This window comes from Erpetoichthys calabaricus, chromosome 1 (genome assembly GCF_900747795.2).
Source record: "Erpetoichthys calabaricus chromosome 1, fErpCal1.3, whole genome shotgun sequence".
NCBI classification, from domain to species: Eukaryota; Metazoa; Chordata; class Cladistia; order Polypteriformes; family Polypteridae; genus Erpetoichthys; species Erpetoichthys calabaricus.
In genome coordinates this window covers 30,561,541-30,584,293 of record NC_041394.2, presented here as the reverse complement: position 1 = coordinate 30,584,293, position 22,753 = coordinate 30,561,541, and the positions used below count along the sequence as shown (strand labels likewise).

General features: G+C 37.3%; 1 protein-coding gene across 1 annotated transcript in view; it reads left to right on the top strand.

Annotated features, from left to right (window-relative positions):
• hnrnpul1l (heterogeneous nuclear ribonucleoprotein U-like 1 like) overlaps window positions 1–22,753 on the top strand; it is a 65,956-nt gene that overhangs the window by 4,999 nt on the left and 38,204 nt on the right. The window contains exons 3-4 of the mRNA XM_028797130.2: window positions 12,872–12,973; window positions 14,867–15,041. Of these exons, the coding sequence (XP_028652963.1) occupies window positions 12,872–12,973; window positions 14,867–15,041 (277 nt within the window). The remainder of the gene's footprint in view (window positions 1–12,871; window positions 12,974–14,866; window positions 15,042–22,753) is intronic.

Sequence of the window (22,753 nt, the reverse complement as noted above, 5' to 3'; positions counted from 1 at the left end):
TCATTGCGATTTTTTTAAAAAAAAAAGGAAGAAAAAAATTTGCAGCACTGCACTCATTCACATTTCAGGTCAGGTTGGGGAGCATGCACTAGTACAGTGCATTGCCACACCCACCACACAATGAAACTGCTCGGATCCTGGTTGGCAACCCCCTAAACAGACACATGGACCATCTATTTGCCTCAGCCAGGTGTTATGTGGACATCCCCTTGGCCTCGTCCAGCCACTCATGTCCTCAACAGTGAGGATCCTGTGAGCTGGATCACCCACATGGCCGTTACTGATGCTCCCTTACAATGCAGGTAATGTGCCTCATTTGGGACTCTGTTAGCAATCGCTCATTTGACACAAAGTCAAACCAGCAGCACCCAAAAATTCTCTGAAGATGCACAGTATCAAATTCACCTTAATTAACATGTATTGCCACATCAGAGTTCACACGTTACTGGGGTGGATGGGGCTGGACCGTCTTTGCTTTAATACAATGCAATGACATCTACTTTATAAAACATCTGTATCTTGCAAAAAATATTATAAAATGATTAAATATTGCTTCTTAAATAATTTTATTCAATAGGCCTGGTTGTAAATATCGTTTTTTTTTATTTTCGTTTAAACAATTTGATATCGATTCTTAGTCTCAAGCTTGATCTCATGAATCTCTATCCTGCTTAGTTACTATTTGTAGATTTTTGCTTCTTTGTTTTTGGCATTTGATCCAGTAGATGGTGCTAATGTGTCTGTTAAGGCTTTCTACAAAAAAGGACTTTACTGCTTAGCATAAAATGGTGTGTCCTCTATCTGTAATCATTGTCTTGGACACTTAAATCAGTTGTGTGGATTTGCTGTGGTTTCAAATGGTGCATTGATAAAGAACTGGTTAAAAGCAAAGCCATATGTAAGCTATGCAACTTGGATGTTAACTATAGTTGTAACACAAGAAATTTGAGAAATCTTTTATCCTTATTCCGACGTCACCCATAAACGTAATCTCAGCCGACATCCAAATGAGTATGGAAATGGCAAGTAGATCCAAGCTTCTGTTTAATTTGCCTCATGTCCAAGAAATAATTTATAGCAAGTTTTTATCTGCAAAGATAACTGACCCTACAACACCTCACCCAGCAAAGCAAGTGGGCAATATTTGGAATTTTCAGAGCAGCCTGTGATACAAAAGTGAGCATGTGCTGAAAGCAGCCAACTTGAAGTAGCTCCATAATAGGATTATCAGACACAATGACTGTTTTTTATGTTCCACTCTTTCAGTGCCTCTGTCAACAAGAATCGGCTTGAAGTTCTCTTTTTAAATTGCTTTCTTTTTGTCTGAGGACTGTCGGGATACGTTTTTGAAATTAACGTGACTACTACAAGTGAGCAACTGAAAATATGTGTAGCTTCTTGAATTATAGAATGGCACAAGTCTTTCTGCTGTATCTTTAATTTCGACTAATTCTAGATTATATTAAATGTCTAATAGGGGAATAGGTTTGGATAATAGTTTAGTTGAAGGTGTCTGCATGGAGATTGATAATACACAATTAGGTTATTGAATATTTATTATTTAAGAAGCAATATTTGATTATTTTATACCAGTGGAGTCCGGTTGTAGTTTTCGTAATCCGGAAAACATGGACGGAATCAAAGAATTAACACTTAAACTCGGATTTTAGATTTAAAAACGGAAATGTGCGGAATTTAGAGACTGAAGGGGTGACCGTTACAAAACTTCCCAATAAATTAAGCAATTGGATAATCTGTAGTTCTATCATTCAGATACTATTTTCTAGTTTTTTGTTTTTGAAGCGAACAAAATTCTTTGTAGAAATCAAGTCATGCCACTGTTTGTGCTCGTTTCCTATATGTTTTCTCATTAAAGCCTTGTGAATTAGCTAGCTGCACGAGACAGAAATGTCAAAGTGAGCAGTATCAGATAACCTAGCTACGTCGCAAATACTAAAACATGAGGTTAACTGCAAGATTGAGGGCGCAACAATATCCTGGTGACTTTTACGAATCTGGACAACTTTTCTGCAAGTTTTGCCAGCATACCATAGACTGGACACGAAACGATACATGCAATGACCACGTCAAATCTAAAACCTATCAAGAACAATGAGAAATTAAGATCAAAAAGTGTTCCCCTTCAGGTAACGGAGGAAATAACAAAATCATCATATGCAAGATGCCAGTTTGTGGCCATGTGAGTCAGACGTACCGCTTGAAAAAATGATGAAGATGCATTCTTTATCAAGCATTGTAAACGAGGAGGCATGCCGCCAGAAAATTAGAGCAGTCTTTGTCAGACTCATTTGCCCCATGTCTTTGAACAACATATGAACACCGTTTAAGATTCCTGGCAAGAAAGTCTATGTTGTAGTTGATGAACCCACTGATAGCCGAGACCACATAGTGATAGGTGAGTAAACATTTGACTGCATGTAGTAATTTTATGTAGGCAGTTCTAATTGTACATGATGTATGTAACTGGTATTAACAGTCTTTCCTGAAGAGAGATGTTATTAGTGAACAGCACTGGTTAACGGGTTCCGTTTTAAAAATTCAAAACAACGTTTCAGGATTTAATAAATGTTTTGCCTCGCGGTGACTGGGCACACCGGGTCCGTATTTGACTCTTCTGTTATAAACTCGGCACCTACAAACCTGGGCAGAAGAGCAGACTTCTCCTTGGATGCAACAAGCCCTTAAAAGCGGGTCACTCTTGTTTTTTCTGTTTGATTCCTGGATTTAGTGTCTTGCAGATTAGTTTGCTTGGCAGATGTTATCTTTATGAAGAGCTGCAACTTTTCCACCTTTTCGCAGGCAGCACTTCAGTCCCTTCACAACAACCAGCTGAATCTTAATGACATTTTAGCAGTGGTTACAGACAATGCATCATACTGTCTGAAAGCATACCAGGAAGTTTTAGAGGTTATGCCTAACAGTGTACATTCATCCTGCATGTGCCTTGTCATCAGTTTGGTGGGAGAGACCTTGCAGTACTATAAATACTATAGTGAGGCTGCATCACTAGTGGTATGGGTAAAGTGTGCCTTCTTCAAGAAGCCTGCCAGGAAAAAGATCTGGGCAACCTTTTTGTTACTGAAAGAGATTTTGCTGACCAGTCCATACCCCCAGTTCGAACCCGTAGGGTACCAAGCTGAGCATATTCACCTCTACAAAGAGTTCTTTCTGGCTGATAACACATCAGCTCAGGCTGTCACAAATAACTTCACTTTTAGGGTCTAGGATAACATTCATCTCGGAAGCATGCATCAAACTAGTAACAGATCTTACAATTCTGGAGGGCACTCTCTGTCCTACTGCAGTCCCAGCGTACAGCATCATGGAGGATCTGCCTGTGACTGGGCAGAGTTGCTGTTTTTATAGGCTTTCCTGATATAGATATGTAATGCCAGCTCATTAATTTGGTGATTTCATCCCTGGATGATGTAACTTGTCCAGCGCCATTGCAATAGCAATGTACATGCAGTTGACCACTCCGATTTACATTTGGAAAACCGGATTTTGGCTAAAAAACCGATAGTGGACAGAACTTGCAAAGGAGCAGGTAGAGCACAATCCCTCGAAGTCTGCCTCTATATAACCGGTGCCAGTTCAGCACACTGCACAAAATCGACTTAGAAGCCAGTCATCATCATCATCTATAAATACGCGCTCTCTTCAGGCTCTAGTATTAAATACTACATATTTTTTTTTATTTATGATAGAATAAATCTAACCACAGCTGAAACAGTGAAAATTTTAAAAGTAAGAAAGTGTACAACAGTAAAGAAATAAACTAACTTTTTTTTTTTCTGGAGAATTATCATTCTGTTCTATTTTTAGAACGATGGGGAGGTTTATTTTAATGAACGATAGCATCTCTGCCTTGTCATGGGGAAATTCTATTTCTCTCTTTGTTGTTCACATTGGATAATCTCTTGCTGTCCACACTAGTACATTGGGCTGGCATGAACTTGCATACTACTTTAGCAATGGTAGGAAACAGACTCCAGCACTTGTTATATTATTTCAGTGGATTTTCATTCCTTGAAATTGGTGCTTCTGACAGAAATCCCTGCACCTGCTGAATAGCATGCATAAATATACAGCACTATATTCAGTGCCATCTTTCATATCTAAAAGATAGACCTGCATTGTGGCTTTTACCAGGGCTGTCAAATTAAAATTACCATTATTATATTAAGGATAAGTATATGGTATTTGAACATAGGGCAAAAGCGTTTGGTACTTGAACGCAAGTCTGTACTATATTTGCTATTACTTGAAATATTTTATTAATATTTTTACTTAAGAGTCGCTCATTTAAAAGACTCTGGTGAAAATGGTGGCTTTAGAGAATGTTATTGACTCACAAAAAGCAATGCAAAGAGAAATAAGGCATGCATTGCACTGGCTGTTTCTACCCATAATATTCATAAGAAAAATGATAAATTGTCCATGATTGCTCAAACAAAAAAAAATGCAGGTTTTTTTTTTTTTTTTTTTTAAACCAAATAAACAGAAGCACTGTGTTTTACAAATGAAATGAGTATTAAATGTTGCTTTGTGGTGTTTAAGTATTTTCTGTGTATTATAATCATTGATTTAGCTGATGGCATTTTTCAAAATAACATTTAAAAAAAAAAAAAAAAAAAAATATTGGTTTAAATGTTTATTTACGAAACTGCTAAGTGAACACACACCAAGCAAAAATATAAAGGAAAGAAGTATATGCTATAGTTAGCTCAGTCTCTAAATGAAAACTAGCAATCTTTTAAAGAGGTGTGTTTAACACAGAGGATGCTGACTGTTTAAATAATGACTAATAACTATACAGTTTAACAATTTACAAACGTGTATAGGATTATCCTAAAGAGTTGAGAGCAAAAACAGATCTGTAAAGTCCCTCAGTATTAGTATTTTAAGTAACATGATGCTGAAGTTAGTGCGAGGTAAATCTTGTACATTTGATTACCTTTTGTTTTTTCCCTGCCCTGCCATTCCAAGATATATATCCTATCTATCTCTAGATATAGAGAGAGATATATTTTTTATCTTGGACTTTATTTGTTGTGGATAATCTACTTGTGAGTCATTTGTTTGTATTTTGTTTGCAAGTTTCATCTGACCTTTCAAAATTTAGAGAGCCAGTGATTTTTACCACTGCATTGAAATAGTGGTCCTTGTACCTTGGGTCTACAATAGTGGCAAAACTGTACCAGAGTTCTTTGTAAATTTCAATGAAATGATTGTTTACGGCCTCCATGAAAGCGGTTTACTGCTTTTGACTCTGAAGTCAGTATGAGCGCTCTTAACAGTCATTTTAATGCATTAACTGAAGGAATAAAGCCAAGGCTTCAGATTGGCAAACTTCTTTTGTTCGTTGTTCAAATGTAGCGAGGAGTGTGATTATGTTCTCGATCAAACCCCACTGATTTAGATTAGTTGCAAGTAACTCAGAATCTGAGCACAAGTTCCAAGGTGTCTCTTCAGCTCTAGCAAGCTTTGCATGCATGCATATATATATATATATATATATATATATATATATATATATATATATATATATATATATAATATATTACTAGCCAACCCGCGGCGTACCATACGCCGCATAATCAGGCCGCTTTTTTAATGATTTTTAAGCACGGAAAAAATTAACATTTGAAAAATCTTTTAAATAAATTTTAATAAAAATTAAAAATAAAAATAAATTTATAAAATAAAATAAAAAATTTTAAATAAATAATCCTCGCACTCACAGTGTAGCGAGGGGCGTGGAAGTGTGGCTGAAACGGTTTCCGGGTAGACTCGTGCTTCGGGCATTTCTCCCCTGTGCAGTGTGTGAGCGAGTGAGGAGAGAGAAAGCCGGTACGTTAGAGTGAGCGAGAGCAGGCTCAAAGGCAATGTGTTCCTGTGGTATAGCGGGTCCATAGCTCCCCTTCAAAAGGCCATTTTTAATCAGGCGACTGACAGTAGTGGAGTCGGGCACAGAGAAGGTCAGCTGCAGAGAGAGCGTCTCGACTGTTGCAGGGCCTGAAGCAGGTGAGACGCTAATGAAAAAGAGGCACAGGGCTTATTGGTTTTTAAAGACTGCTTCCTTCATTGTGTTTTAACTTCAGTTTTAAAGGATTGCGTGGCTCTCTGTTGCGCTGCCTCTGTGTGTGTGTGTGTGTGTGTGTGTGTGTGCGGCTCTCTCTCGCGCTGCCTGTTTGTGTGCGTGGCACTCTCTCGCGCGCTGCCTGTGTGTGCGCTTGTCTCTCTCTGGCGTTGTGTGTGTGTGTGCGCGCCTCTGTCTCTCTGGCGCTGCCTGTGTGTGCACGCGGCTCTCTCTCTCTTGCGCTGCCTATGTGTGCCTCTGTCTCTCTCTGGCGCTGCCTCTGTGTGAACCAAGATTCCACTGAGGTTGACTAATGAAAAGTCAACGTGGCTCAGAGCTGCAAGTGGACTGTGGCACAGACAAACAGAAATGACGGCATGCGTCTGTCTTGTCGGCGGTTTAGTGAATCCACGCCCCTTCCGCGTGCTTTCCATGGGTGGCTACTTGTCTCCCGGCTTAGTGAATTATATATATAGATTTTATAGAAATGTGCTGTTCCATCTAGCTGAAACATCTTTTTGAAGAATTTTCGGCTGCATACCAAGTCCAGTTTGTATAGTTTTGGGACAATAGTTTGCTAATTGTGAATGTTTAAAATGACCGACTGTTTTTCTGCTCATCACTGTTATATCCGAGACACTTCACTGGAATAGTACACAGTCATTCATGGAAAGCTGTAAAGTATGAGCCATACATGACAAACTTGTGGTCCCTCAATTCTTCCATAGGCAATGTTACGTGTGTTGTCTCGTATTACTACATGAACATCCTCTTTGTGTATGTTCCATGTTTCAAACATACTTTTTAATATATTTTCATTGATTTTATTTTAAAGCAAGTAACATTTAATTCAAATAAGTCACACTTTAACCAAAATTCAACCCCCACCCAAGAGAGAAAGAGGAGAGCCAACAATTAGAGCAAATCTGTAAAATTAGCAAGGAAGGAAGAATATCCTTTTCCCCGGTACACAAGTTTTTTCTAAAATGTTATTGATTAGATCCTGCCATATTTTAAAGTAGTGAACAGATGCTCTAAGTGAGAATTAGATTATTTTCAAGTTTCAAATAGTACAGAAAATTGTTTACCCACTGACTTTGAAAAAGGTGGGTGGGATTCTTCCTACTGAGCAAAACAATTCATGCATGCATGTAGTAAGGTAAAGGCAATTCTAATTTGTCCTTCTCTTTAAGCCCATCTGGGAATACAACAAACACAGCTGTTAATGGATTAGGAGTGATTGTGATACCAAGGCTGTCTGATAGGCATTTTGTCCTAAATTATGTATGTTTGGTGCACGTCCAAAACAAGAATCCAAAACTAAAATGGAATTAAAAAATAGTTAAGTTCAGTTTTATTCAAGAATCAAAGAATAAGTCTGAATAAATAAAAATTGTTCTAATGACATGTTACTTTTCCTCATACATGGACAACATCTACCATAGACATTGCGGTGTCTGTTTGATCAACAAGACACCAAGAAGAAATGAATGAGCTGCCTTTGTATGTCTGCTTTTATCCCTTCAGCGCCAACTTTAAAAGTACCATACATTTACACAGGATGTGACAGACTCCCATCAAATATGTTATTATCATATGATGATAATAATGACCGCTCACTACCAGGGACGACGCAAAATTCGAACCTATTATCTTGAGGTTACTATGCGGTAGCTTTATCCACTGCGCCATCTGCGTAGATCTGAGAAGTTATTACTGTGAGAACTGGTTGAAAATGAAACGCGCAAACATCTTTTACTTTGTACCGATTGATAGTTGGGCTTCAGCAACATGTCAATCGAGCAATTTCTTTATTTTTCTTCAGATTTATTGTTGAATAAAAGCATACTTGTTGCATCTTTTGTGAAAGAGTGTATTGGATATCTGGGCTTCAGTCTTCACACGTCCTACTCTTCATGTCAGCATGTCATTATTACTGTAACATATGAAAACATTTTCCGTTTTACATATGTGTTCAACATTTCTTGCTGTACTTTTTCTGTCATTAGCAGGCTGCGTTCTGTTAATGCAGACATTCACAAAACAAGGAAATTTTCAGGAGGTTAGAGACAATGAAAACAATTTTTTTAAGCTTTAAGTGATTCTAGTGTTCCAATCCCCGACATTTTCCAAACATTAAATACTGTGTTTGAGAAGGTAGGAAAAGGTGGTAGTCATACAGAGGTGCACCAATTAAAGCTTTTCTGGCATAAAGTGCTTCCTACATTGGTTCCGACTTCCAAAAATTAAGTCTGAACCATAACATGGAAATTGGGCAAGATCAGGAAAAAAAAAACTTGTTCCATTGACATAGTGTTTTCAAATGATGACAGTTTCATGCAAGAATGTGTGTGTACAGTCGCAAGAGAGGCAGAGACAGATTTCATGTCATTCATGTGGTTACTGGAATATAATATAAGCGCTCTTGCAAAAGTATAATGAAACAAGTGTGCTTTTATAAAATAAAAATTACAGGTAGTCCCCAGGTTATGGACATCCGACCTACGACTTACGAGCGAGGATGCAGCTGTGATGCATGCGCCTCAGTAACTGCCGCTCCTTCATCTTCGGCCTGGGGATGCTGCAGGCGGTGGCTGTTGGGGGGCGATTTTGCTGCTCGCGCAGTGTAGTGTCCCTCAGGCGGCTCCCGGCAGCAATCGGTGATCTGTGGTCCATAGTCATCGCGGCCACAGCTATCGCTCGTGTGCAGGACAGTGGTTCGCTGCCTGCCCACTACGCTGCCACAGCTACTGCTCCTGACTGGACGCAGGCTGGATGGAGCAGAGGGGGGCGTTTCACTGCCCGCCCAGCACACACAGCTGGTAATGCTGCAAACGGTGACCCAGTTGTGGCTGAACAGAGGCCATTGAGGGTGAACGGGGCAGCGGGGGTAGCATTGTAGTGTGCCTCGGATGGCTGCCTGCCTGTTGAATTGGGGTTGGGTGCCTTTGGCCGCACCGTGTTCGTTCTCAGTGGACGGACGCTGCAGGCAGCATACTGTAGTGGAGTTGACTGTGTGGTGGGCAAGTGATGAACACCCCTTGCCGGCCCCAGTCATTCTCAATAGCAAGCCTGCTTGTACTGTTACGAACATAGCAGGAAGTTGTCTCTTGTCAGTACATCAGACGTGTTGATGGGTGCCTTCCTGCTGTGATAGCTTGTATAGCGCTGCGCAGGTGAGCTCATCTTAACCTTTTGTCTTCACCCTTCAAGAATGTCTCTGAAACACAAATCTGATGCAAGTGCTGGTAATACAGTAAAGAAGAGAAAATCCATCTCCATTGAAAATAAAGTAGAAATAATATAAAGGTCAGAGAGAGGTGAAACTCCATCATTCATTGGCAGAGCACTTGGTTACAGTCAGTCAACAATAGCATTTATTAAAATAATGTACCTGTTCCGACTTGCATACAGATTCAACTTAAGTACAAACCTACAGTCCCTATCTCGTACGTAACCCGGGGACTGCCTGTATAGAACAAAACAATTTAAAAAAAAAAAAAAAAAAAAAGTGACAAGAAGATACCAAGAAGATATGTTTCACCAGCGTTTGTGCGTCTGCTTATATCCCTTCAGTGATATCTTTTACAGGTAGCAAAAATTTACACCTTTGTGTTAGAGTGAAATCAAATGTATGTTTTTATTATAGTAATAATAATAGTAGTTCATTACTCAAAATGGGGAAAGCCCTGGCTCAAACCCGCAACCTTTTTCTTTTGAGGCAGCAGTTCTTACCTCTGCACTAGCCAATCAGACACATCAGCTATCTGTTGATTGATATTTGGGCTTGGGTTTTTACTCATTGACAGCAAAATGTAAATTAATCCTTGCTTATATTCTTGAATAAAAATTTTTTGTTATACTTTTTGTTAAAATGTTCATTTGATGTTGTAGCTGCATTTTTCCAAAATTACCAAAGTTCAGCAGCTCTAACTTAAAAAATGGGATTCAACAAAAGCCTGATGCGCTGAAATCAGTCCACAGACAAAATCTTTTGTTTTAACAAGTTTGTTAAAATTCAAAGTAAAACAGTTCACACAAAAAAGAAATTTAAAATAGCAAAAAAAAAAAAATCTTAAGTTCTGTTCAAAGCTTAAATCTTGTTACATTTCAAATCGTTACGAATCACTTCAAAAAATGTTTCTGCACCATTTCAAAATGACAGTCCGAAAACTGTATGCTTACCCCATTTTTAAGCTAAAAATGGGTCTTTTATGGCCCTGTGTACTAGAACCTATTCTAAACACGACTCCATTATCACTCTGTATCTCAGTTATGACAAGAAAGTTCTATTTCTTACTAACATATAGGGGGAGAAGACTATACCATTGTCTAAGACTATGCTTAATTTGAATAGAATAAATTTCTTTCAAACACTAATATTAGTTTAACTCAAAGCTTTAACTTTCTAAGATTGGCTGTTACAGATGTCTGGACTTCAGTCTTCACACATACACTTCACGTCAACATTTTGTCATTAATACTATAACATGGAAAAAAGTTGTGTTCAACATTTCTTGCCTTGCATTTCCTGTCATCCCACATTTACCCGGATCGTTGTAGACACGGAACACACATGAAATGTATGTACTACAAATAATGATTGTATTTAACCTATTCAATTCTCGACACCTCACACCCAGATAAACGGACTTAAGCTGGGAGAACTTCAGCTGCGTTAGTGGGGGATGGGATAGCAGGCTGCTAGCTGCCAGTGTGGTTGACACACTTGCAGAACAAAGCCGCTGATGAAGAGGTGCAAAGGAATTTAAGGTGGCCCAGCATTACAACTTTTTTCGTAGGCTTCAGGGATTCTAGTGTTAATGCAATGATATCTGAAGAATAGACAATTACAGGCATTCACTATTTGTTTTTCACCCAGCACTCTACAAATGGGAGACTTTGCGTGATATATTTTCTTTTAATGATTTTATAGACTTGAGGGCAAAAGCTCTTTCTTAATTCCTGGCAAATTAGTATTGAGTTGTTATTCAATCATGCAGTTTTTCACAAAGTGGTGCCCCTAACCCCCTCTTTGATTGTAAATGACTTGGTCTTTCATTCTTTCTGGTTTTATGCCTAAGCATAATTGTCACCTTTTGAAACAAATTTCTTGATCATTGCACAATATTTGTAGGCTTATAATGGCCTGTTCCAACATTTTTGGATGTGTTGCATAAAATGCTTATGTATTTATAAAAAAAGTTATAGGAAAAGAGTTAAATTCTTGTTTTACTGGTTTCAATTCAAATATGCATCCGAGTATTTAACACCGCTTTGTTTTCATTAGCATTTTCCAGCTTTTGTGCAGTTGAGGTTTGTATTTGCCAGTGAATTTTGTTATTGATTAGTTGCCTTGTTATATTATATGTACAGTTAGTCATTACCGATCTGATTTCTTGTTACTTGATTGGCTGATTCAGATTTTTCTTTATCCCTGTATAAAAAAAATATATACTACACTCCTGCATAACCAGATGCATTGAAGCCTTATGTTCTATATTAATGTGATACCTTCTTGTATTAAACTATAGAGCACAGTTGTAAACTGTTAATTTTTTAATAACAAAAAGAATATCATTTAGGATATCTCAGGTTGGAAGATGACTGACTGACTGAGATGATGACACACTAATGTGAAAAAATATGTATCTGAAATATATATGGCATAAAAGAAAATGCTTGTTACAATTACAAGCTGTCATGTTTTTAATGCACCTATCTGAAACAAGGCTTAAATGGGGGGAAAAAGCTTGAGCACCTTTTTGGGGAGTGGGGTGGGTGGCTAGGCAGGAACCTGGAATTCGTATGTGCATTACATGTAGTACTGTCTTTTAATTACATCCCTTTGTGTGCAGTGACAATCAGTTTTGTAAAGAGCTATATTTGCAGAGCTATTGTTTTCACATATGCCTTTTAAACCACACCACACAAGTCATACGCATGTTATGCTTTTGTTTATACTGTTTTCTCTTAGTGTGTCTAATAAAGATTTAAAATGAGTACATAGAAATACAAGCATATGGGTAACACAATTTTTAACTTTGAGCATACATCCATTTTCAATATGAATATTCAAACCTTTCTGTAAGTAAAATAAAAATAAATATAGAATAAATAAAATGAAAATTACCTGTTCAGTCAAAATGGGTGTCAATTTTATTACTACCAGCAATAAACTAAAATTCTTTAAAAATCATAATATAGATTGATTTAGCAGCCATATATTAAAAACCTTATGTAGCTTGTGCTTGTTTCAACACTGTGTATTCTTTGAAGCTACAGTATGACATGAGCATAAAAAAAGTACGGTTACAGCATGATGTGGATCAAAAAATGTCCCCTTGAAACAAAGTTCTGTCTACCTATCTAAAAGCACCAGGCAATTTATTTGTGCTCTCAAATTTATATTGTCCCTGCTGGCAAGCAGCAAGCAAAAATACTACTCAGTCACTCATTGACTTTTGTAAATAGCTTAGAGTAATGCACTTTCAAGATTAACTGTACCCTACACCTTACATAATGAATGTTACTTATTTTTTAAATTTGTAACTTTATTTGATTATTATTGAGTGTTGATTCTGACTGTAAATTTGTTTGCAGTCAATGAGAGTGTGGTTTTGGATTAGAGACTCTTTGGCTTAACCTAGCATGATGGGGTGCTAATTGTAATGTGTTCAGAATGCCACTGAACAGTGTGGACACAATTGTGAGCCCTGAGGATGTAAGAGTAATCCAAGATTTTTTTTATTTTTTATTTTATAACAGAGGAAGATTCCTCGGGTCAAGATCAGCATTATCATGAATTAGAAGAAAGTGTGATGGAGGACCGCAAACCACCTTTAGACAACATGCCACCTTCTCATCCAGGTGAAACAATTTTTTTTTCCTTGTTTGCGTATTTCTTGATTGTTTTAAGCAGTGTTTATTTTGAAATACCGGTTTTGCTTAATATTTGGATACAAGATATAAATTGATGTACTTTTTGAGTAATTTGCAGGGAAGTACTGTAGATATGTTCTACTTTAACACTATTTATATTGTTGGGGAAACCTGTCAGTCTAACAGAATAACTGGTCAATACAGTTGTTACTGTTGCTGTACTTATCTAGAAAAGTAAAATGTGGAATATGCCTGATCAGGTGTTTTTCAAGCCATTGGACTCCCATTTTCAGAAACCTCTTTTGAGGAGTAATGTGGAAAAATAAGTTTAAAAGAACTTAAATCTGGTGTGTACTTCAAACAGGAAATGCTTTAGAGGCAGTTAGACCTAGTTTTATTCCTTGAAGATGTAGATGGTGTAGGAGTAAGGGTACACAATATTATGTTTGTTTGTTTATTTTTTCCCCGTTCTTGTTTGCATTACATTGTAATTTGGAGAAATGTCAGACCTGCCATCTGTATTTAAAGTTGGCTGTAATTTATGCACCACTTAAAACTGTCAAGAAAATATTTTGATTTATAATGTAGCCAAATCTGTAAATTTTTGCTAATCTTGGACCCTGTCCGCACGTACCTGAGTATTATTTTAAAACACAGCTTTTTGTATGCATTTTGTCCTTTCCTCCACACACAAACTGTTTTAAATCTCTGAAAACTGAGCTTTTGAAAAACTCCTTCCAAGGTGAAGATGTTTAGAAACTCTCGTAAACAGGTAAATAGTTTCTGGCTTGTAATGTCAGTGTGCGCGCAGATATCTTCTTTGATTGATGTCTGTCTGTATGCCATTATCTGTTTTATTTACATGAGTCAATTTTGTGCAATTGTGGTCTAAGCTGAAGTAGTGCTGGTGTTAACCTTGTTAGCGGGACAGTTTACATTTTAAGCGTACAATTACTTTATCATTATATATTCGTGTAAGAGGCGTTGGTATGCGTTACAGAGGTAACTGCTATATCAAATGCTCTGACGACACAGATCTCTAGTTGGTGGGACAACTTTGAGAAGAAAGTGGTTGTTTATGAAGAGAATTTTCGTTTGTCAAGGACATCACTGTTGGCTTTGAGTGAGCTGCTTCGCCTGCACATAGAAGGAAAGACAACTGTAAAGAGATTGCCAGTCAGTGTTGTCAAAAACGTTGCCTGCACACTCTCTTTACTAGGCGAGGGGAGATTCCTCAAGGTGGCGAACGCCTTTGGGTTATCAAGAGAGGTGGTTTCTAAAATAGTAAGGCAAGTGTGTGAAGCAATTACTGCTCCCTTGGGCCCTGTATGTATACAAATACCTGTCACTGAGTCCAAAGAAGAGGAACATGTAGCAGGATTTCACCAGAACTCATATAGAAATACAGCACTAATTCATGGATTATTTGAACAGAAAGGGGAGGTTTTCTCTTAACATACAAGCCACCGGTGATTAAAATTGTTCATTTATTGACGTCGTAGTAAAATGGACAGGGTAGTGTTCATGACACCTATATTTTTGCAAATTCCATGCTGAACACACATTAAAAATAAAGGGTGATGGACATTAATCGAAGTGACATTTCCTTTGTTGTCTGTTTCGTGCTTTTGACAGCAAATTTTTGCATTTTCATGTGGATGGAGATTTTTTTAAAAACTGCGCATGTGGACGGAATTATTTTAAAAACTAAGGAGGAAAACTCCCATTTGAAAAAATACCTGGGTACGTGTAGACAAGGCATTAGCCAATTATTCCAAAAGTGTTGTCAAGCATACTTTGTTGTCTACAAAAAAGTGTGTTTTCATCTCTCTTAGCTAGAGTGGTAAACCTGTTTAAATCTAACATTCTGCTGTTGCACAGAAGTGAAAGTGGAGGTGAAGGAAGAATCTGGGCCATTTGAAGTCACAAGTGCTCCTTTAGATGGTGTTCATCTCAAGCAGGAGAAGCCTCAAATATACTCAAACCAGCTCAGTCGCAAAAGACCATATGATGATGGTCGTGGTCGTGGTTACTATGAGCACAGGGAGGATAAAAGGTATGGGACCCATTATGTGAAGATAGAAGGACTTCTGTCACTCCTTAGCTCTTTGTAACTACAACAATCACTTAAGTTTTAATAAGTAGTTAATACAACAAAATGTATATTTGTTTGGTTTTTAACAGGTAGAGGGTTTTTTAATGACCTACCTCAATCGATGTCAATTTTATATATATATATATATATATATATATATATATATATATATATATATATATATATATATATATATATATATATATATATAAAAAAAAATCTACGGGCACGTATGTGCATTAACCCTCTTTCTCCTTGGGCATTTGTTTTTCTGTCCAATTTTATTTCTTTTTCATCTAAAACTCAAAAACTCTTAATCATTGCAGCACAGTTTTTCATCAAATTCATCATCCTAATGCTCTTTCTAGTAAGAAGTTTGAGTGTCATTATGATCAGTTCATAAATAGCTGGGGTTTTTTTGTCTTTAAAAATATGAGCCAACTGTGTGCTTAAATGCCATTTTACTCCAGTCAAAATTAATTGGCAGTAACAATTGTAAGATTCATTTGCTTAACATGCTCTTGTGCCCCATATCTTTCCTTTTAAAGGAAATGTTCACTAAAGAGATATTATTGCAAAGCATGGGGCATTTATGTCTTCACGTGGTACTTTTCCAATATCTGTAGTATAAATATTGTATTTAAATATGATACGTTCAACAAGCTCAACCAGACTGCACCCATTTACTTTTTCATACCTGTGATCATGAGATGTACGTAGGTAAAGTGCATAGTGTACAAATTGTAAAATACAGTATGTTCATGGCATTTTAGGTAAAGACTGAAATCCTATTCTGTAAACCTAAAGTAACACTTAAAGGTCTCCCTTTTCGGAAAATTATTTTTTTACAACTTGAAACTTAAGGTGTGCCAGAAATTTGAAGCAACTAACAAATTCAATTCAGAGCATTTTTTGGTGATACTTGTTGTTTTCCCATGTTTGTTTGGTGCTCAGCTGGTGCTGCTACATACGTACCTAAGACTATGGTCATGGTAAAGTTGCACCATTACATAGTGCTTAAAAAAACTTAAAGACTCAGTTTCTTACTTACCCAAGCGATCCATCAGGTAGCACATGAATCAAAATTGGCAACCAGAATAAAGGTTTAGTTTCATCCATGGCCTTATCAGGTGGTGAAATATAATGTGGAACTTCCAGCATTTTGAAAACTAAGGCGAGCATTTGAATAAGCGTGTACAATAAACACTGCTTTTACCATGTGTATATATTCATTTAGTGATAATAGTTTATGGACGTTGGTTTTGAATAGTTTTAATACTTTATATTATCCACCAGTATTTTTCTTATGCCTAAATTACGTTATTGGTGTTTTTCCCTGGGGGGAAGCTGCAATTAATAGTAAAAATGTAAATACTTTTTTACTATTAATGTTGGATAAAAATTTTAAACAATATAAATATATAATACAGACCCAAGTGTTTACCTGCCTCATTGCTAGCCTCTACTAGTGCAATTGTACTGCTGACAAATATCAATTTATTAATAAATATTGATTCTAAAATTTTAAAACAATACAGTACTTGTTTTCTGTAGTTTCTGTAAATAAGATGCGCTTTCCTGTTTGTTCTTTTGACAAGTCCAGATCCATAGACTACTGGATATACACATACCCTCACAACCTCTACTAATTCCTCATATTGCTGTTCAAAATTAGCTGAAAAAAACTGCAGCTTTCAAACAGTGTCCTGTAAATGTTGGTCTCTTAATTTATTGAAGTTTTGTTAAGATGTTTGTTTCTTATCCCTTTCTGCTCTCCTACAGTGCATCCGGAAAGTATTCACGGCGCATCACTTTTTCCACATTTTGTTATGTTACAGCCTTATTCCAAAATGGATTACATTCATTTTTTTCCTCAGAATTCTACACACAACACCCCATAATGACAACGTGAAAAAAGTTTACTTGAGATTTTTGCAAATTTATTAAAAATAAAAAAATTGAGACGGCACATGTACATAAGTATTCATAGCCTTTGCCATGAAGCTCAAAATTGAGCTCAGGTGCATCCTGTTTCCCCTGATCATCCTTGAGATGTTTCTGCAGCTTAATTGGAATCAACCTGTGGTAAATTCAGTTGATTTGGACATGATTTGGAAAGGCATACACCTGTCTATATAAGGTCCCACAGTTGACAGTTCATGTCCGAGCACAAACCAAGCATGAAGTCAAAGGAATTGTCTATTGACCTCCGAGACAGGATTGTCTCAAGGCACAAATCTGGGGAAGGTTACAGAAAAATTTCTGCTGCTTTGAAGGTCCCAGTGAGCACAGTGGCCTCCATCATCCGTAAGTGGAAGAAGTTCGAAACCACCAGGACTCTTCCTAGAGCTGGCCGGCCATCTAAACTTAGCGATCGGGGGAGAAGGGCCTTAGTCAGGGAGGTGACCAAGAACCCGATGGTCACTCTGTCAGAGCTCCAGAGGTCTCTGTGCAGAGAGGAGAACTTTCCAGAAGGAGAACCATCTCTGCAGCAATCCATCAATCAGGTCTGCATGGTAGAGTGGCCAGACGGAAGCCACTCCTTAGTAAAAGGCACATGGCAGCCTGCCTGGAGTTTGCCAAAAGGCACTTGAAGGACTCTCAGACCATGAGAGAGAAAATTCTCTGGTCTGATGAGACAAAGATTGAACTCTTTAGTGTGAATGCCAGGCATCCCGTTTGGAGGAAACCAGGCACCGCTCATCACCAGGCCAATACCATCCCTACAGTGAAGCATGGTGGTGGCAGCATCATGCTGTGGGGGATGTTTTTCAGCGGCAGGGACTGGGAGACTAGTCAGGATAAAGGGAAAGATGACTGCAGCAATGTACAGAGACATCCTGGATGAAAACCTGCTCCAGAGCGCTCTTGACCTCAGACTGGGGTGACGGTTCATCTTTCAGCAGGACAACGACCCTAAGCACACAGCCAAGATATCAAAGGAGTGGCTTCAGGACAACTCTGTGAATGTCCTTGAGTGGCCCAGCCAGATCCCAGACTTGAATCCGATTGAGCATCTCTGGAGAGATCTTAAAATGGCTGTGCACCGACGCTTCCCATCCAACCTGATGGAGCTTGAGAGGTGCTGCAAAGAGGAATGGGCGAAACTGGCCAAGGATAGGTGTGCCAAGCTTGTGACATCATATTCAAAGAGACTTGAGGCTGTAATTGCTGCCAAAGGTGCATCGACAAAGTATTGAGCAAAGGCTGTGAATACTTATGTACATGTGATTTCTCAGTTTTTTTTATTTTTAATTTGCAAAAACCTCAAACTTTTCATGTTGTCATTATGGGGTGTTGTGTGTAGAATTCTGAGGAACAAAATGAATTTAATCCATTTTGGAATAAGGCTGTAACATAACAAAATGTGGAAAAAGTGATGCGCTGTGAATACTTTCTGGATGCACTGTACCTTTGCTCGTAATTTAACAAATGCTGCATCTTTAAAGTGTATGCATAGCCACTTTCTTTGCTGTTTTACCCTGGGGTCTACATTCTTAGTTTATGCTTGTTGTGTAATTTTAGCTTTAGGGGGTGGTGTTACTTTAAAAGTTGACAGTAGAGGTGGGCGGTATGACCAAAATTCTATATCACGGTATTTTTCTAAATTCTGCCGGTTTCATGGTATTAGACTGTATTTTTTTCCCCATGCATGAGTGGATGTTAACCACATTTTCCACTGCAATTACTGCAGTAGACTGGCTAAGAATAACCTATTAGACTGTTATGAGAATTGTACATCGTACAAAAGAGACATTTTAATGTGCACACAAGTATTAATCCAGGTTTGCATGGCCCCATAAAGTGATAGTTTTCAAGGGGGTGGCACTAAAGAGAAGGAAGCACATTGCATGACAGATGCAGTCAAAATTGCACAAATTGAATTGAACAAATTTTGCAAAAGCTTAAACTATGATTTTGACAACATATTTTCAACCATCCAAAGAGGCATTTAGACTTATTAAAATATCCAGAGGTGTTTGTCAAAAGTTGGATTGCACTGAACACGTCTTAGAAAAGGAATAAATAGTAAATATTTTTTGTAAACCAACTACACTTTCTGATAATGTTGTTAATCTCTGTCCACTGATACGTTAAAGTGACTTTTTAAACAATTTTACGATCATTAAACTGCATAATATTTAAACTAATAAATAATAACAATAAAATACGTAATAGTATTACTAATAGTTGCACCATTACTTCAAAGCTTCAAGCCCAGGTGCATTACACAGTATTTACCAAATTAAAATAAAATAAAACAAGTGCAACTTGGTGATGACATCTTACCAACTGTACCATCATTTAGGAAAACTGCATTAATATGGACCTAGCTTCAAGCTAAACTATATACATAATAAAAACTGCAACTTGCATTTATAATGCTGTTTGTGGTATAGCCCTATGGAAGCGCATTAGGGCCTCTGTGAAGAAAAAAAAAATGGACACGGAAGAAAAAAAACAAACTATATGTCGAGAATAAATTCGACATGTTGCCTATGTCAAGATTAATGTCGACATTTCACTTTATTCTCATAGTTTATTTTATAATTAAAGTAGAATGTTGTAAACTAAACTTCATCCTAAAATCAATGTTTAATTTACTAGATTTTCTCAAACCCCCATCACAAGTTAATGCAGCACATCAAATAGTTTGTTGTTGTGTTCCCTGACCCAGTCGTTAATCACTACGCTTCTTAAACTGACTTCCTCCGCACTAAGAGGCAGGCGCCTGCAGCAATCACCGCACAGAATCCATTCACTTCATATATTCCTGCTCTCTACCAAAACCCCCAGTTCCTATCTTTCCTTTTTCTTTCTCCACATTACCAATCACCACACTTTAAACGTCTTTGAAATTAAAACTAGTTATTAACTTAGCCGACGGAGTGGTTCAGAACTTTAAAAATATCTTCGTTATACATGTTTAATTATGCCATCCATTCAGAGTTGTGCCCATCTCTGAATGAGTCGCCAGCACAGGATGAATACAAGCAAAACTATACACTAGCAAGTACAAAAACAAGTACAACTTGGCTTGCAGTATTATCCAGTAGTATAAAAACAATATTTACACATCTGACCTTTTCAAACTAAAGTATCTCCAGGCGACGGACGCGACTCCTTTTTCGGCAAAAAGTTCTTCTGTTCATACATGTTTCAACTTTTAGTTCAGTTTCGGAATGCTCTCTGTCCATTTTCACCGCGCGGCATACCTATGCTATACCGCCCACCTATTTGTGGTGTAGCAGTGAAAAGTAGCCCTAGTGCAACAAATCTGTGTTTAGGCAGTGTAGCAGTGAAAAAGGTCCCCACTTGAACAGTTTCCCCGCTGCGCCATGTTCCGAACGTCGTTTAGGCAATTTAAACCGGTGTTGCGGTATAAGAAAAATCCAGTATCGCAAAAAAAAATAAACAGTGTTCGGTATGAACCGGTATACCGCCCAGCACTAGTTGACAGTAATCTTTTATTGGGGAGTTTGGAAAAAATGCCTCTTTTCAAATGGTGTTTTATCTTAAACAAGACTGGTGTGTGTACTCTGTTCTATTGTCCTTAAATAACACTTTCTAATCTACACTTTTCACTCAACTAATATGTAAATATTAAATAGCTGTAGTAATTTTGTTTCTTTAATCCCAAGAATGTTGCACATAGTTTATTAAAAGGACATCCACTAAAAGAAAGGTACTCATCCATCCACTTTCTGTACTTGGTCCTTGCTCTGAACCATTTTATTTAGTTTTACAATTTGTTATAATTGTATGTTGAGCGGTAATTTTAAGGCCTTGGGTGAAATTCTGATTGAAAAGTTTTGGAAATACTGCTTAAAGAACACTCATGTCTAAAGGAGATTACAGTACTTGCATTTTACTGACAATGTCATGAATGCACGGCCTCAAAAGGAATCAAGTTCTCTTTTTCCCAACTGTTGTAGTGAAAATGGTGTTGAATATCGAAATTTTTCAAAGTATTGTATAGAAGTTAGGAATTTCAATATCCATATGACCCTAAGCAGTAGTCTGTCATATAACTGGCTCTTATAGAACTTGCTTTGTATTTATGAATGTTAAGTTTTGGCCTGTTAGGAAAGTTGTAGTTGCATTTTAATTTAACAGCCATCTAGTGTTACAGCAGAACCTGAGCATCTTAACTGTGTTTGCTTCTGCTTCATTAAGTGGGCAATAATCTTACATAAAAAATACAGCTGAGAAAGAGGAATTAATGTTTATAGTGTTTAGATTTTTTCAGCATTTTTTCCCACTGTTCTCATGTTTGACATCTGTGAAGGTCTTGATATTGCTTTAATGTGTATGGCCTAAAATATGTTAAATATATATAAACTTTGTTAAGTTGAACCTTAAATATGTTGTTGTTTGTTTTACTTTTACTGGCTATTAACCAAAGTTTTGCTTTTTCATTGGTAGAGAGAAAACTGTTCTTGTAATTATTGCTATGAACTGAGGGAGTCCCAGGAGTCATTGGTGTGTGTGTGTGTTTTTTTTTTTTTTTGGTAGCTTGTGTGAAAGCACTGTTAACCCTTTAATGTGGCATTAATAAGTATTTAATGTTTAAAATTTGACACTGCTTCTGCTGCTAAAGTGTTTTTAATGTTCATTTGAAGTGTTTAACAAGTTGAGAGTAAAAAACAACCTTTAGCATGTTTTATAGTTTGGACTGTAACTTTGAAACTGCGTGAGTTTACTATAACATTTTTGGAGGCAATGCTGTGTTCATTCACTGAAAGGCATGTATATGGTAATAAAAGTAACTTTGATATTTCACTAGCATAAGAAAGACTTGAAATTCAGCCAGCAATAACATGTATACTTACTAAGGTGTGCGATACCTATCACCTACCTTAGCAGCAACTTGTTTTTCTTACTCTTGTAGGTCTCGGAGGATAAGGCCACTTCTGGGACTGCAGTAAATGTGTCCTTATCCACTTAATGCAGCTTTATACCCAGAGACCTTTTAGTTATGTTCACTACATATCTCTGGTTTCAAATTGCAGATTCTACAGTATTTTATCATTTAAAAACACTGGGAGTAAAACTAATGAACTGATATTTATTAGGATTTGATGGTTACCATCTTTTAGATCCAGTGCTTTGTCAGATGTCTTTTTAGTTGCTCTTTTAGCACTCATGAAGGGGAGCAGTTTATTCATGGCAACTCACAAATCATTTGACAAATGTTTTACATAGAAGATGCCTCACATTAAGAAATATACTGTGATCTCATTGCATGCTACCATCATATACAAACAAGCTTAGTAATCCACGTAGTTGGAAAAAACTCAACATTTGACAGAAACATTTTCCTTCAGTTTATGATTGAAATCATAACCAGTGTAAAAACTGCTTCCTTAAACTTGCCTTTAGACCAATGAATGAGTAAATGTGCTAACAAAAATCAATTCTAAAAACCTGAGTTTAGCCAGGGGAGGAAGCTGTAGGCATTCTTATGCCAATTGGTTGGAAGTCCTCACCAAATTGTGTGATATTCTTTCAAGAAAATGAAGCAAGTATTGGGAGACATTTCTGAGGACGTGGTGGGATAAGTAGATATAAAACACATGCTGCTGTCTCCTTAGAGAGCTGTTATCCTTTGGGGGTTACTAGACCTAGAACAATAACAAGGAGGCAGTAAATTGTTCAGACGAAAGCAGGTC